Raw genomic sequence first — 17,688 nt, 5'->3', positions numbered from 1 at the left:
CTATTTTTAAGAACCTTTTGGTAGATAAGAGGAAAGATTTCTTGATAACAGTTTTTAAATTATCAAACACTACATTAATACTACATTACTACTATATATAGTACTACTATTACTACTATATATATATATATATATATATATATATATATATATATATATATATATATATATATATATATATATATATATATATATATATATATATATATTTAATGGATTTGAGATTTTACGAGATTAAGTTAAAATGGATTGACTTGAACGGGGATTGACTTGGATTAGGTGAATAAGGTTTTTATGAGCTGGGTCGAGTTTAATGGGGTTTGGTTGATTGAGCTTGATTTGAGTAAGGCTCTGGTTGCATGGGATTGAGTTATGTGGGGTGGAACTTAACGGGGATTAAGCGGGTTGAGATGAATGGGGGCTGAGGCGAGCGGGATGGAGTTAGACGCATACTGCAAAATAAAATTATTCACTTTGGTGCTACTTGCCTAAAGTTAGCTTCTTGTTATTAGTTGTACTCCATTAACTGTACATCATTAGTATTATTAATTTTTTCTTCTTTTGTTATGACATCTTTTTTTTTAGTATCAGCGTTTACATCCGTAACGTCTAATGCGTCACCTTCGATAGCTGCCAAAGCTGCTGCGTTGGGGTTTGGATTCCAGCATATGCAAACGCAAAGGCCACCTCCTCCTCCCCCAATTGAGAAAGATGATCGAAATGAAGGTGGTGAAGTACTCCGCCCTCCCCCTAGTCCAAGTTCTAAATCTGAGTCTGGAGATAAACAGATGACAGTCAACGAAATAGGCCCAATTCCACCTCCTCCCATGTTTTCGTCACCGAGTCCTATGTTACCTCCGAGGTAAGTTTTTTTTTTACAAGATGGGTGTTCTTGTCTGGTTGAATGAAGTGTGCTTAGCTATATAGGCCTAATAATAATCATCGGTGTTTCGGAAGCTGCATTACCGAAAAAATAGAAAGCAACCAAAATGTCGATATTGATTTATCCGCTGAATTACAATTTATTTTAATTGTTAATACAGCAAAAAGTATGCAAACAAGTTCATATTTTCGCTTTTTTTTTGTATTCAGTTTTCCACTCAGTTCAAAGACTCCTGGATTCGTGGAAACCTTGGTAGTTGGTGTATGAGGTTGTAAACACAATCCCCATCTAGGCTGAAGGTGCATTTCTGAAAGTGCCTTTCACCTAGCACGAAAATATTTCAAGTAAATGGAAAGTTAGTGTTATGGAAGAGGGAACAACTTGAATTAAAACAGAAATAGAAAAAAAATATGATAGCTAGGTTGTAAAATAAAAATAATTGATTATTGATTTGTTATGTACACCTGGTTGTTACGTAATAATTTAGGAGATTTTTTTTCGAGATTTCTTTTTCTTCAGGAGGTTTTCCTTGAGGGCCAATAGTCAAGTGGGGACCCCCTCCCCCGGACGTAAATGAGGAAGACGTACTGTGCACACGTACTCGTGGCGGGAATCAGGTGTTTCCACCTTACCCTGTATTAAAGATCTTCGAGACCTGTTTGAACCACGTAGCGCGGTCTACTACCAGCAGCTTTGCAACTGGGAGTCATTGAGTTGTTCAACTGTGACCAAACTTTCTGAACCCTAATAGGTTCAAGGTCTGATTTTGCCAAGTTCCACCAGCTTTTCCTCTGTACTCATTGGCGTCTCTTCCATGTGCTAAGTGGCTCAGCTAGAAGGAAATGGCAAGGCAAGTACCCTATTGACCTCCTTAAGACATGGCCCAACCATTTCAGTCGACGCTCCTTGATCGTGATGGCAGCGCATCTCATGATACCTCAGATTTGTCGTATATCCACATTTGATATGCGATCAATCCGATTTAACCTGAGGATGATACGCAGGCAGGTATGCTCAAACGCCGTCAGTGCATTTTCGTGTAGTTGCTTAACTGACCAAGTTTCGCATCGATAAGAAAGGATGGTTTGAACCAAAGCAAGGTAGACTCAAACTTTAGTTCTTACAATAATTTCAAGCCGTTTCCACAATGGTTTTCTAAGGGAAGCAAAGATAATTAATGCTTTCTGCAATCGTTGTTGAATATCAGCGTCAGAAGATTCATCAGTACAAGGCTTGGAGACAAGGTATTTTAAGCTGTTGACCTGATCCAACTGTACTTAATTTACAGTTAACGAAATAGTATGAGTTTGATTTATTGCCATAAATTTTTTCTTTCCTGTACTGACTTTCAAGCCAATGTGATCTACCCAAGTAACTACCTCTTCGAGCATAGTTTGAGCTTTCTCTGGGTCCGAGAGGATTGCGACGTCATCAAAGTATTCAAGGTCTCCAAGTGAAAGGTTCTGTCCCATATGAACTCCCAGGTAACAAAACAGTGCATTTTCAAGCACTCAATCAATATAGTAGTTAATCAGAGTCGGAGACACGATGCAGCCTTTTACGTTTTTATAACCGAATCAACCGAAAATTCTTCAGTCTCTTCTGCGTAAACTCGAAAACGGCTCACAGAACCCTTGTAGTATGCTTTAATTAGTTAGACAAAGTTTAGGGGCACTCCATCATTTTCAAGAATTTTCTAAAGTGTTTGACAAGTGATCGAATCGAAGGCGGGAATATCAGGATGAAAGGTATGATTTATGACATTGGTGCAGCAGTACGCTCACAAATAAGCATCTATAAAATCAAATAATCTAACAAGCGTAGAACTATTGCAAATCAACATCAATAAATAAATGAAACACAAAAAGGAAATTACAATAAACAACCGAGTCAGAACGATCAGAAATTAATACGAGTTGGGCTGGAAACCCCTATGCCTTCCCAAGACCAGAACATTGGCCCGTAAGGGAGGCATCTAGGATCATAGGTTCCCTCTCCGAAACCCTCACTATCACGTAATTTATTGAGAATGGCGGGAGGGGGGATCCTGAAGAGGTACATCTCTGGCCACTAAAAAGTTTGTTTTAGTTTTTAACATCTCAACTCTTCTATACTAAAAATCAAAGTCGTAACATGGAGAAACAAGATCTATTCCATATAAAAGCAAAAAAAAACATTCTTATAAGAGCCAACAGTAAGGATATTTGCTATAAATTGATAAATTGGGGTTCTTCCAGAATGACAGTGAACCTTTGTATGCTCTGTTTCCTTAATACGGATTTTCTCTGTCATTTCTTGAAGAAGGTGAAAAACTCCTGTAGGCGGTATCGGCTTTTCTCAATTTATAATTTTTCTCTTCATGAAGTCTTTCTAGAATAGTATAGGTCCTTTTCCAAGAGTTTTGTTGTGTTTGCCGCCAGTTGCCTAATTATCACCACAGCCTAATTATCAAGTAAGTTCAGTAATTATTAACTATCACAACAGAAATTTCGTTTTTGACTCCCAGAATAGAGCCAAGATCTTTCAGTGCTGGTTGGCTGCGGGAGCGCCGGAGGCTGATGCCTAGTCTAAAGATGTGTGTTGAAAAATAGTCTAAAGATGTGTGTTGAAAGATAGTCTAAAGATGTGTGTTGATGTGTGCTTGCTAGTTTTCGTATGTGCTGTTTTAAAGCAAAATTGTGTTCTTGCTTTTTGTGCTACAAGCTCCATCTCTGTGTCTTGCTGGTCCTCCAGTCTTCTAAATAAAAAAAGGAAATAATCTATCGATTGATAATTTGTTTATCATATTAAAAAATATATTTCCTCATGTTAAATTCGTGATTATGAGTTGTTGTTTTTTTTCATTTTTGAAGGTCTCAGCACCTACCTCCTCCTTCTGTTCCACCACCATCATATACGTTATCCATTGCTGCAGGATATACAACGAGGACAGTAACCATGGCTCCTATGCCCTCTATCCTTGTAGAAGGGCATGGAATAGGTGACGTTGACCCACGTGATCTCTCAGATGTTCAAATTGCATGTAAGTTTATATTTTTAATCTTAGCTTTATTGCCTTTTTTATCGTTTTTCTATCCTTTCTTTTCCCAAATTTCGAGATATTTCGACGCTTTGGATGATTTATCCCAAACAAGGCATTAACTCCTGACCAAAGGCAGATAATCAATAGGTCGGAACCCGCGTTATGCAGACCATGGGTCAGAATGCGAATTTGTTATTGCCAAGTCCAATTATCTTACGTAGTAACTACATTACTTATTATTTAGTATCTTACTTACTTATTATCTAACGTATTGGATTTTAAATGTGTATAGTTGGAAGGCCCAAAATAAGGCTCTTTATATTCCTCCGACAATGCCTCCAATAATAATAGTTCTACGGAATCAGAGGACCTGTTCCCTTATGGTTATTCCAAACGACCCACATTCAGCGAACAATTGCTATAGACTATGATTTAAAAATGTACTTTTAATTTTTTTTTTATAATTCTCCCTTTTGTTTGAGGACTGTGGCTGTGAACGCATCAATAAATGGAGAAAATGAATTAGCCTTTATTCGATGCGTCAAAATATAGCCAAGTTACGATTGCCATTGCCAAATTTAACTATTAACAGAGATATAATATACTCTGTCTTTAATAGGAATATTTAGTAGGAATTTGATAATTTGGATAATATTACCAATATTGGTAATTTTGCCAATATTGGCAATAATTAGTATTGCCAATATTGGTATAGGTAATTTTACCAACCCATGGCAATTGCTCGTGTCTTCTAGTGATGGATGAGGATTCGGTATTGGTATATTCCCTACGTAGAGCGAGACTGAACGCCTGGGATGGTCCTTGTGACAAGAAATCCTGGGATTGTGTTATAAATAGTGTAAAGTGTTCACCTCCAGTTAATTCGTCTCTTCGGCTATGTGACTTTGTTTCTCGTTGTAAAAATATTTTGCTTACATTTAGTGTTAATCTCCAAAATCATTTTACAAAACTTGTCAACTCAATCCTCCCAATTCGCATCAACCAACCTCAAGTGTTATTGCTGGAATCTGGTGTTCTACTCTGACCTCTCAAGCAAGTGAATAAGTCTGAGCCTCTCGATAGTGATGGTCTTTGCTTCAAGTTTTTTGCTTATGATTGCCCTAAACTACTGAGGCATTTGCAGTTATTGTTTCACATGTTTGGCACAGTCCATTGTGCCAGATAGTTTTTCATCCGGTTTTATATCTCCCATAGTGAGAGGGGTAAGGACCCCAGTGCTTGCTCTAATTACCGTCCTGTCACTGTGTCTTGTTTTGTTAGTAAGCTATTTGAATATGTTCTTCTACCGGTCATTAACTCCAAGTGCAATTTTACGCCCTTCCAGCTTGATTTTAGAAAAGGTATGGGCTACGTTCAAGCTCAACATATTGCGGGTCGGCTAATGAAACAAGCTGTTGCTCAAAAAAGTCCCCTGTATTGTTTCACTGTTGACATATCTAGTGCTTTGACAATGTAATTCATTTAAATGCTTTGTTTTCTCTAGCAGCGTTAGGTGTTAACCTTTCTATTGTTTCCGTGCTTAAGTATTGGTATGCTAATTCTTCAGTTAGGGTGAAGTGGAATGGTACTGTAGGAGAATATATTCCTGTTAAAAAAAGACGTTAGGCAAGGTGCCGTGTTATCCCCAAGAATATTTAAGTGTGTTTTAGCTTCGTGTCTCAGACGTCCTCAGCCGTCAATTTTTTACAATGATAATTTAGGTATTAATAACGTTGTATATGCTGATGATTTTCTGCTTTTAGCCGGACAAAACATAGTCTAATTACCAGCTTTGACCGGCTTTCAGCCGCGCTATCCACCGTAGGCCTTTCAGTTAATGCCTCCAAATGTGAGTTTTTGTGTTTTGGGAGTCCTCCACCAGCATCACGTCTTTGCTTGGGTTGTTCAACTATACCATGTTCAGCAAGTATTAAATGGTTGGGTCTCTCTTTTTCCACGTCACTTTTGTCTACTTGCTCTGCTATTACATTCAGCGTGCTGAAAAGTATGCGGGTTGGTTACGAAAAAATTTCAGCAAATCGTGGTCGGTATAATCGAAAAGGGGTATGTCGTCTTTATTCTAGTTTTTGTGCCCCTGCTGTTTTTTATCTTTCTGATTTTGCTTTCCTCCTTCGCAAGAAGGATACAAAGGAAATATGCTCAGGATATTTTAAGTATTGCAAGTATTTGCTGCGTCTGCCTCAGTGGTATCAGAATCATACAGTCGTTTCTAAATTTGACATCGTTGATGCGCCCTCGTGACTGAAACAATTATCCAAAGATATATCTCTTAAAACTCAGCAAATGATTGGTGTTTTTGACCCTCTTTGGCCTTTTTTGAATTGAGGTAATTTATCTATGTTGTATGTTATTATGTTATTTATGTTGTTATGTTTTTTTCTGTTTTTCTTTGCTTTATGTGTTTACTCCACAGTTTTATGTATTTCGTGGGTTATGAATAAATTATTATTATTTTTGCCAATATTGGTAATTTTGTCAATATTGGCAATCATTAATATTGGCAATATAAGTATAGATAATTTTGCCAATCCATAGCAATTGCTCGTGTCTTCTAGTGAGGATTCGGTATTTGTATATTTTGCTAATATTGGTAATTTTGCCAATATTTGCAATAATTAAAATTGCCAATATTGGTATGGGTAATTTTGCTAATCCATTGCAATTGTTCGCGTCTTCTAGTGCTGGGTGAGGATACAGTATTGGTATATGTTGCCAATATTGATAATTTTACAAACATTGGCAATAATCAAAATTGTCAATATTGGTATAGGTAATTTTCCCAACCCATAGTAATTGCTCGTGTCTTCTAGTGCTGGGTGAGGATTCGGTTTTGGTATATTTTGTCAATATTTGCAATAATTAATGTTGCCAAAATTGGTAAAGGTAATGTTGCCAATCCATAGCAATTGCTCGTGTCTTCTAGCAGTGGGTGAGGATTCGGTATTGGTATATTTTGCCAATATTGGTAATTTTGCCAATATTTGCATTAACTAATATTACCAATATTGGTAAAGGTAATTTTGCCAATCCATAGCAATTGCTCGTGTCTTCTAGCAGTGGGTGAGGATTCAGGTTTTGGTATATTTTGCCAATATTTGCAATAATTAATGTTGCCAAAATTGGTAAAGGTAATGTTGCCAATCCATAGCAATTGCTTGTGTCTTCTAGTAGTGGGTGAGGATTCGGTATTGGTATATTTTGCCAATATTTGCAATAATTCTTATTACCAATATTGGTAAAGATAATTTTGCCAATCCATAGCAATTGCTCGTGTCTTCTAGTAATGGGTGAGGATTTGGTATTGGTATATTTTCCCATTATTGGTAATTTTGCCAATCCATAGCAATTGCTCGTGTCTTCTAGTGCTGGGTGAGGATTCAATATTAGTATATGTTGCCAATATTGGTAATTTTGCTAATATTTGCAATAATTAATATGCAATATTGGTATAGGTAATTTTGCCAATCCATAGCAATTGCTCGTGTCTTCTAGTCCTGGGTGAGGATTCGTTATTGGTATATTTTTCCAATATTGGTAATTTTGCCAATATTGGCAATAATTAATATTGCCAATATTGGTATAGGTAATTTTGCCAATCTCTAGCAATTGCTCGTGTCTTCTAGTGCTGGGTGAGGGTTCAGTATTGGTATCCTGACTTGCGCCAGTTTTGTGTGAATTCTTCTTGATTGGCCGAGCAACTGTAGAGTGACTTAGGACGCATCAATAATTGAAAAAAAAAATTGGCTTCCATTCGTTACATCAATACATAGTCAAACTCTACTTCGTCGTTTTACAGATTTGTTAGAAATGTAAAAAGAAAGAAAGAAAATTCTTCTGCCATGTGTAAGTCAGGTTAAAAAAAAACATAAAAAAGACCTAGTAGAGCTGGCTTTTCGTTAAGGTTAAAAAAAAATTTAAAAAGACCTAGTAGAGCTGCCTGTGCATTGAGGTTTAAAAAAAAAAAACATATAAAAGACCTAGTAGAGCTGGCAATACGTTAAGGTTAAAAAAAAAACATAAAAAAAAATCTAGTAGTGCTGACTGTACGTTGACGTTTAATATATATATATATATATATATATATATATATATATATATATATATATATATATATATATATATATATATATATATATATATATGTATATATATATATATATATATATATATATATATGTATGTATATATATATATATGTATATATATATATATATGTATGTATATATATATATATATATATATATATATGTATATATATATATATATATATATATATATATATATATATATATATATATATATATATATATATATATATATATATATATATATATATATATATAGACCTGGTTCGGCTGGCTGTGTGTTGAGGTTTCAAAAAAAAAAAAAAAAAAAAAACATTAAAAAGACCTAATAGATATGTGTTGAGTTTAAAAAAAAAACATAAAAAAGCCCTAGTAGAGCTGAATGTACGTTTAGGTAAATATATATATATATATATATATATATATATATATATAATATATATATATATATATATATATATATATATATATATAATATATATATATATATAATATATATATATATATATATATATATATATATATATATATATATATATATATATATATATATATATATATATATATATATATATATATAATGTATATATATATATATATATATATAAATATATATATATATATATATAGATAATGTATATATAATGTATATATATGATATATATATATATATATATATATATATATATATATATATATATATATATATATATATATATATATATATAATGTATATATATATAATGTATATATATATAATGTATATATAAAATATATATATATATATATATGTATATATATATATAATGCTGCTTCCTCATGAACGCCCCGCTCCTTAGGCTAAAGTTTTTTACTGTTTTAAAAAGCAGAGCTGAGAAAAAGAGTCATACTTTAGCGTAAAGAGCTGGGCGTTGATGAGGAAGCAGCCCCTTTCATATACGAAGTAATTTCTGTTCGTTTTAAGTTTTGATGTCGCTCCTTACTTTCAGCTAAAAAAAACTTTTTTTTTTTTTTTTTTTATTTAATACCTTGTAGAACTGACTAGGCGTTGATATAGCAAATGAATGCTACTTGTTTCCACATTTTTTGGTGCATTAACTTTCGCACATTGCAAAATGCACGTTATTCTGCGACACCTTGAGGTCTGGGTTAAATTCATACCTTATTAAATTGCTTAAATATAGGATCCCTGATGATCCTAGTTTGAACTTTGCCTACATCTTTGTACAGATCGAAATATTTTTGTTTTCATGGTTTCTGAATTTCCACTAAATGAGAAAACTTCAAAACAACATCAAAAATTTGGATGTGATTCAAAATGGACATGATGAGAGGGTTTTACAAAAAAGATTACATAGGGCATCCCTCTCCCACAGATTTTGAAGGAATTCCTTTTTTGGGATATTTTCGTCCAAAAGTGCTTTTTCGTATTTTCATTGAAAATTAAAAAAAGTAAAGTTGTCTCCCTCTCCCCCCCCCCCCATAGATTTTGAAATACATGATAGATTTTGATGCATGGACAGTCATTTGAGCTCTATAGTTACTTGGCGAATCAGGAAAAAACTTCTAAAACTAGTATAAGTCATGATACGTCCGAATTTTCATCTGACAATAGAAGGCATGTGCAATTCCTACGTATTGGCAAAATTACCAAGTGCTACCACAAAATAATCGAAATAGTACCTTGGCTGTCTATTTAAAGTAGTGTATAATATAGTTTTCCCATTGATGACAAAAAAAAAAAAAAATCACAATCCAAGCTTTTTAGCTGAATTTGGCTATGGGATTCATAGCTTCACTGTGTATTCATATTATCAATGAAATTTTTTTTTTCTCCGTTTTTGATGCATGTACAGTTATTTTGAGCTCTATAGTTATTTGGCGAATCAACAAAAAACTTCTAAAACTAGTAGTAGTGATGATGCGTCAATACCGAATTTTTATCTGACAATTGAAGGCAATTGCTACGTATTAGCAAAATTACCAAGTGCTACCACAAAATAATCAAAATAGTACCTTAGCTGTCTATTTAAAGTAGAGTATAATATAGTTATCCCATTGATAACAAAAAAAAAACAAGAGCTAAGAGCTCATATGGCACTTGTGACGAGGCGAGAAGAGCTAAGAGCCAAGAGATCATATGGTATGAGCTCTAACAAAATTCTATGAATCAATAGATTGATTTAAAAAGGAAAATAAGAGGCTTAATGCCGGTCAGGATTTAAAATAAGAGCTCTGAGTCACGATGCCCTTCTGAATATCAAAACTCATTAAGATCCGATCACCCACTCGTAAGTTATAAATACCTAATTTTTTCTAATTTTTCCTCTCCCTTTAGCCCCCCAGATGGTCGAATCTGGGGAAACGACCTTATCAAGTCAAATTTTGCAGCTTCCTGACACGCCTACCGATTTTCATCGTCCTAGCACGTCCAGAAGCACCAAACTCGCCAAATCACTGAACCCCTCCCCCCAACTCCTCCAAAGAGAGCGATTCCAGTACGATTCTGTCAATCACGTATCAAGGACATTTGTTTATTCTATCCACCAAGCTTCATCCTGATTCCTCCACTCCAAGTGTTTTTCCAAGATTCCCCCCTCCAACTCCCCCCAATGTCAAAAGATCTGGTCGGGATTTGAAATAAGAACTCTGAGACATGGATTCCTTCTAAAATCAAATTTCATTAAGGTCCGATCATCTATTCTTAAGATAAAAATACCCCAATTTTCACGTTTTCCAAGAATTCCGGTTTCCCCCTCCAACTCCCCCCAATGTCACAGGATCTGGTCGGAATTTAAAATTAGAACTTTAAAGCATAAGATCCTTCTAAATATCAAATTTCATTAAGATCTGGTCACCCTTTCGTAAGTTTCAAATACCTTAATTTTCAAAATTACCCCCCCCCCCCTCCAATTCCACCAAAGAGAGCCGATCCGGTCCGGTTATGTCAGTCACGTATCTTAGACAGGTTTCTATTCTTTCCATCCAGTTTCATCCTGATCTCACCGCTTTAAGTATTTTCTAAGATTTCTGGTCCCCCCAACTGCCCCCCCCCCCCCCAATTACGCTTGATCCGGTTGAGATTTAAAATAAGAGATCTGAGTTACGAGGTCCTTCTAAATATGAAGTTTCATGAAGATCCGATCACTCCTTCGTAAGTTAAAAATACGTAATTTTTTCTTATTTTCAGAATTAACCCTCCCCCCCAATAGAGCGGATCCGTTCCAGTTATGTAAATCACGTATGTAAGCCTTATTTTTCCTACAAAGTTTCATCTCGATCCCTCCAATCTAAGCGTTTTCCATGATTTTAGGTTCCCCCGCCCTAAACTTACCCCAATGTCACCAGATCCGGTAAGGATTTAAAATAAGAGCTTTGAGACACGATATCCTTCTAAATATCAAATTTCATTGAGATCCGATCACCCGTTCGTAAGTTAAAAATACCTCATTTTTTCTAATTTTTCAGAATTAACCCCTCCCCCAACTACCCCAAGAGAGCGGATCCGTTCTGGTTATGTCAATCATGTATCTAGGACTTGTGCTTTTTTTTCCCACCAAGTTTCATCCCGATCCCTCCACTCTAAGTGTTTTCCAAGTTTTAGGTTTCCCCCTGCCCATTCCCTTCCCCAATGTCACCAGATCCGGTCGGGATTTAAAATAAGAGCTCAGACACACGATATCCTTCTAAATATCAAATTTCATTGAGATCCGATCACCCTTTCGTAAGTTAAAAATACCTCATTTTTTCTAATTTTTCAGAAATAACCCCCCCCCCCAACTACCCCAAAGAGAACGGATCCGTTCCGTTTATGTCAATCATGTATCTAGGACTTGTGTTTATTTTTCCCACCAAGTTTCATCCCGATCCCTCCACTCTAAGTGTTTTCCAAGTTTTAGGTTTCTCCCTCCCAAATCCCCCCCCCCAATGTCACTAGATCCGTTCGGGATTTAAGATAAGAGCTCTAACACACGATATCCTTCTAAACATCAAATTTCATTGAGATCCGATCACCCGTTCGTAAGTTAAACATACCTCATTTTTTCTAATTTTTCATAATTACCCCCCCCCCCAACTACCCCAAAGAGATCGGATCCGTTCCGATTATGTCAATCATGTATCTGGGACTTGTGCTTATTTTTCCCATCAAGTTTCATCCCGATCCCTCCACTCTAAGGGTTTTCCAAGATTTTAGATTCCCCCCCTCCAACTCCCCCCAATGTCATCAGATCCAGTCGGGATTTAAAATAAGAGCTCTGAGGCGCAATATCATTCCAAACATCAAATTTCATTAAGATCCCATCACCCGCTCATAAGTTAAAAATACTTCATTTTTTCTATTTTTTTCGAATTAACCGGCCCCCCACTCCCCACCCCCAGATGGTCAAATCGTTAAAACGACTATTTCTAACTTAATCTGGTCCGGTCCCTGATACGCTTGCCAAATTTCATCGTCCTAGCTTACCTGGAAGTGCCTAAAGTAGCAAAACCGGGACCGACAGACAGACCGACAGAATTTGCGATTGCTATATGTCACTTGGTTAATACCAAGTGCCATAAAAACAATCTAAGCTCTTTAGCTGAATTTGGCTATGCGATTCATAGCTTAGTTATTTATTGATTTACGAATGAAATCTAATTTCTTCTCTTCTCGTTGATGCCTTCAAAAGTACTGAAAGCTCTGTAGTTGCTCGGCAAAAAAAGATATCAGTATACATGCAGCTAGAAAATGGATTTCATCGTAACCACAACGACTTCGCTCACATGCTTTACTAAATGTTTAGGGAACTATTTAGCTTGAGTTGACTTATTTTCTTGGCACCTGGTATTAACCAAGTCACATATAGCGATCGCAAATTCTGTCGGTCTGACTGTCTGTCCCGGTTTTGCTACTTTAGGCACTTCCAGGTAAGCTAGGACGATGAAATTTGGCAGGCGTATCAGGGACCAGACCAGATTAAATTAGAAATTGTCGTTTTCCCTGATTCAACCATCTGGAGGAGAGAGTGGGGGGGCGGTTAAATCGGAAAATTAGAAAAAAGGAGGTATTTGTAACTTACCAATGAGTGGTCATATTTTAATTAAATTTGATATTTAGAGAGATTTTGTACTTTAGAACTCTCATTTTAAATCTCGACCAGATCCAGTGACAGTGGGAGGAGTTGGAGGGGGAAACCGAAAATCTTGGAAAACGCTTAGAGTGGAGAGATCGGGATGAAACTTGATGGTAAGAATAAGCACAAGTTATAGATGCGTGATTGACATGATTGGAACGGATCCGTTCTCTTTGGGGGAGCTGTGGGTTGTTAATTTGGAAAAATTAGAAAAATTGAGGTATTTTTAACTTAAGAATTGGGTGACCGGATCTTAATGAAATTTGATATTTAGAAGGAAGTCATGTCTCAGCTCTTATTTCATATCACGACCAGATCTGTAGAAATTGGGAGGAGTTGGAGGGGGAAACTGGAAATCTTGGAATACGATTATAAATGTTGTAGATTCGTGATTGATATAATCGGACTGGATCCGCTCTCTTTGAGGGAGTTAGGGGGTCAGGTTCAGTGCTTTGGCGAGTTTGGTGCTTTTGGACGTGCTAGGACGCTGAAAATTGGTAGGTGTGTCAGGAAGCTGCACAAATTGACTTGATAAACTCGTTTTGCCTGATTCGACCATCTGGGGGCTGAAGGGAGAGGAAAAATTAGAAAAATTGAGGTATTTATAACTTACGAGTGGGTGATAGGAACTTAATGGATTTTGACATTTAGAAGGAGCTCGTAATTCAGATATCTTATTCCTAATCGACCGGCATTAAGCCTCGAGGTCTTCCTACCTCGTCACAAGTGCCATATGAGCTCTTAGCTCTTGTTCTTTATGGGAAACCAATGCTGAGTTTTTACTGTGTTAAAGGAAATGAAATCGATAAACAACGTATTCTATTGATTTTGCCTTATCTCTTCACTGGTGGCACCAATTCACGAGGGGAGGGGGAGTAGAATTAATTTTTCAAAATCTTGGAGGGGTGGGCTGAATTTAGTTTTTTCGTTTCTCTGTTGAGAATATCAAAAATTCTATATTTCAATATAAGTTCGTAAAAAAAAAATATTTTTGGGGGAATCGAAGAGGGAAAATGCCCCTCCATCCAAATTGACGGCACTGATCATTTCACAATCAATCAGTAATAGAATAGCCTGTAGTAAATATTTGTAAAAGTGTTAGTAACCTGCGTTGGAAGGTGTCAAAGTTATTTAAGCCCTTCTTAAATTAGTTCAAAACCAGTCTACAAAAACAAAGGAAAGAATGGAGTTTAAAAAAAAAACGAACATTATATTTTCGAAACAGTGAGAACTTTAGTAAAACGCAAGACAATAAAAAGAAAAAATCAACAAACTAAAATTAAATCAAACGAAGAGTTTTTTTTTAATGTGGTACACTAAGAATAGATATTAATTTTTTCTGTTTAAGTTCTGAATTATTTTGACGTTTCGCAATTATCTAGCTTATTTAAAACATATAAAACTGATGCTGGACTCTTTGGGCTCTCTTTAAGTTATCCGGCAACCCTTCTCCAGGTTCCAATTAAGACCACTTCGCAAATTTTCTTCTAAAAAATTAGGAGGATGATCAAGATGCCTGGGAAATGATTCGACACCCCCCAAAAGTTTAGGTTTGGTTTTCCATCCATTAACTGAACGAAAACTTTGACAACAGTATTGATTAAAAGTTTTGGTTTTTGCCATAGAGTTAGTAGATTAATGGAGTTAGAAATCTTGAAGTTCACATGTTCTACTTGCTTTGAAAGAAAAATCGAAAACATTGGACTAGGTGTTTTTTTTTTTTTTTTTTTTTTTTTTTTTTTTTTTTTTTTTTTTTTTTTTTTTTTTTTTTTTTTTTTAGAGCCTGGAGATAAATGATGGTTATTTCAGTAATGTATGCTTTAAAAAAAGGTTATGCAGAAACTAAATCCAGAAAAAAAAAATACTGCTCCAATATAAATTTTTGGACAGTATTTCCTTATGTTTAATTCCAATTTCCTACGTTTCCGGTTGATTAATTAAAAACAAAATACAGGTTTGTATTCTCAGAAATTAGATTATCGAAAAGAAATCAACAAATAAGCTGATGATTAAAATAAACTGACTTGCCAGGTTGATCATCTCGTAAAAGACTTTCAATAAAGAATCATATTAATTTGAATTATATTATATTAATTATATTAATAATTAATTTTAATTATATTAAATTATATTAATAAGAATTACATTAATTTGAAGTCCTGCAAGGTTTTTTCTGTGTTTTTTTTTCTAAGGACAAAAAAGAAGATGAAGGTAAAGCTGCCCTCTGTATAATTGTGTTCACTTTTTGGACAAAATTTGTTTAAGTTTATTAATAATGATAAAACTTAAGAAAATACATACACACATATAATACACAAAAAACGAAGTCTTACAACTAAATCTTCTAGCCTGTTGATGGACTTGCAAAGGCAAGTGGGGCGTGCCAGGAATAAAAAAATAATATTGTTAGTAAGCACAAATTAATTATACCACAAATAATAATAATAAAAAATAATCGCTTGCTGAGTTGCTACTGGAATCACCGTAACGACCAATTCAATGAGCGCTGTTATAACGAGTTTAAAAAAAAAAAAAGAAAAAAAAAAAAAAAAAAAAAAAAAAAAAAAAAAAAAAAAAAAACTGTTGACATTTTGACTGAAGAATTCAGACGATTCGAACTTTCGAACTGGACTTATAAGGAGTTTCAGAAACTCATATCCCTAGAGTAGGAAGCATAAAATTAGGTGATATAGAATTCGTTAACTCCGGCAGGAAGGATGGGGTACATAGACAGGGAGTAGGGCTCATGATGAATTAAGAAGCTGCTAAGTCTTGTTTAGGCTGGGAACATATTAATAATAGGATACTAATTGTTCATTTTATTACTAAAAAGTTCAGGGTATCAGTTATAGTAGTATATGCCTCTGTTGAACCGACTGACGAAGATACTAGTGACTCAGCTGAATTTTACTTAGAGTTGCAAGAGAAAATAGTCAGGGTCCCAGGTAAAAATCCATTAACCGCAAGAAGGTAATAGATAGTGCTTTAAAATATGCGCTCTTGAGTTTCATTAAGATATCTTCTTATAGTTATAATCAAGACCCTATCCAGGGGGGATTGGGGGGTTTGAACCCCCTCCCCCCCCCCGAAACGTTTGTCCGACTCGTAAAAACGTAACAAAATGAATATAAGCAAATTTTTGATGCCTTTTCTAAATTTTTTTAACCTCTACCCCCCCCCCCCCAAAAAAAAAAAATCTTGAACACGGCCCTGGTCATAATACCCACTTCATTCTAAGGAGTGTATTTGTCTTTTTTTAACCAAAAAAGGACAAAGCGTGTTGTTTAGTGCAGCGAAGCGGTATAACACTTACTTTTTTTTAACGTGATTGATGATTTCACTTTTAGTTGCCTAAATGTCAATCACTAACCATTTAAGATAGCGATATGATGAGATCTATTACATGTTTTACTGATTGCCCTGGGATGTTCGTGTCAGAGGTCAATATTCTACAATATATACTATATTATCGCAAATTTATTGATTTTTGTCAAATTCTTATTCCATATACCATGTGTTACCATAACAGAGCTACCTTTTTTTGATTCTTTAGTTTTATATATAAATATATATTTGTTTTTTTGGCTTAAGCACAAAAATTTTGAGACTTAATCTATTATAACGACAGAATGAAAAATTTTACTAATTGTAAATGAGATCTTTTATTTATTTGAATTATATATATATATATATATATATATATATATATATATATATATATATATATATATATATATATATATATATATATATATATATATATATATATATATATATATATATCGAACATGCGAGCGGGTCAAAAATGAAAATGTTGAACAAAGACACACGCGGTTAGAAGAACAGTGGCGGCGTGTCAAAAATGAAAATAAAGAGCAAAGACATGCGCAGTTAGAAGACATGCGACACCGAGCATGTGAGTAAGTCAGAAATAAAAATGAAAAGCAAAGTCACACGCGGTTAGATGACATGTGAGCGAATCAATGAAGATCAACTTGGACAGCGAGAATCAAAACTTGTCAAAATTGAAAATGATAGCGATGGTGATTAGGCTTTAGAGGGTATGGTCATCAATGCCTACTATACCTTCGTTATAAAACATAGGTTCGGCGATATGTATTTCATAATGACGAAATACAAGCCGAGGTAAAACGAACCAAACAAATTGAAAATAATAGCGATGATTATTAGGTTTTGGATTTTGACATGGATAAGGTCATCAATGCCTACCATACCTTTGAAGATCAAAAACCTGGACTAGATAAGTCGTTGGAAGAACAATAAGTTTTGGTCCCACTACCTGAACAATTAAAAGAAACAAAGGTTCGGCGATATGTCTTTCATAATGACAAAATACAAGCCGAGGCAAAAGAAGAAGGTTTTGTCCCGCCACCTGAACAATTAAAAGAAACGAAGTTTCGGCGATATGTCTTTCATAATGACAAAAGACAAGCCAAAACAGAAGTTGAAGGTCCAATAAAAAGAAACGTAATCTTACACGGGCACTTTTCAATTTATGCTGTATTTCGACATCATGACATCAAGAAAAGGCTCAAATTATCT

General features: G+C 34.9%; 1 protein-coding gene across 6 annotated transcripts in view; it reads left to right on the top strand.

The window, feature by feature from the left end:
- Positions 1 to 17,688, top strand: part of LOC136034377 (phosphatase and actin regulator 4-like) — a 205,137-nt gene that overhangs the window by 127,200 nt on the left and 60,249 nt on the right. For all 6 annotated transcript variants that reach the window (XM_065715525.1, XM_065715524.1, XM_065715523.1 and 3 more), the window contains 2 exons: positions 586 to 862; positions 3,736 to 3,905. In XM_065715525.1, coding sequence (XP_065571597.1) covers positions 586 to 862; positions 3,736 to 3,905 — 447 coding nt within the window. The remainder of the gene's footprint in view (positions 1 to 585; positions 863 to 3,735; positions 3,906 to 17,688) is intronic.

The sequence above is a fragment of the Artemia franciscana genome, chromosome 13 (genome assembly GCF_032884065.1).
Source record: "Artemia franciscana chromosome 13, ASM3288406v1, whole genome shotgun sequence".
Lineage (NCBI taxonomy): Eukaryota > Metazoa > Arthropoda > Branchiopoda > Anostraca > Artemiidae > Artemia > Artemia franciscana.
This window is presented reverse-complemented; position numbering and strand designations above follow the sequence as displayed.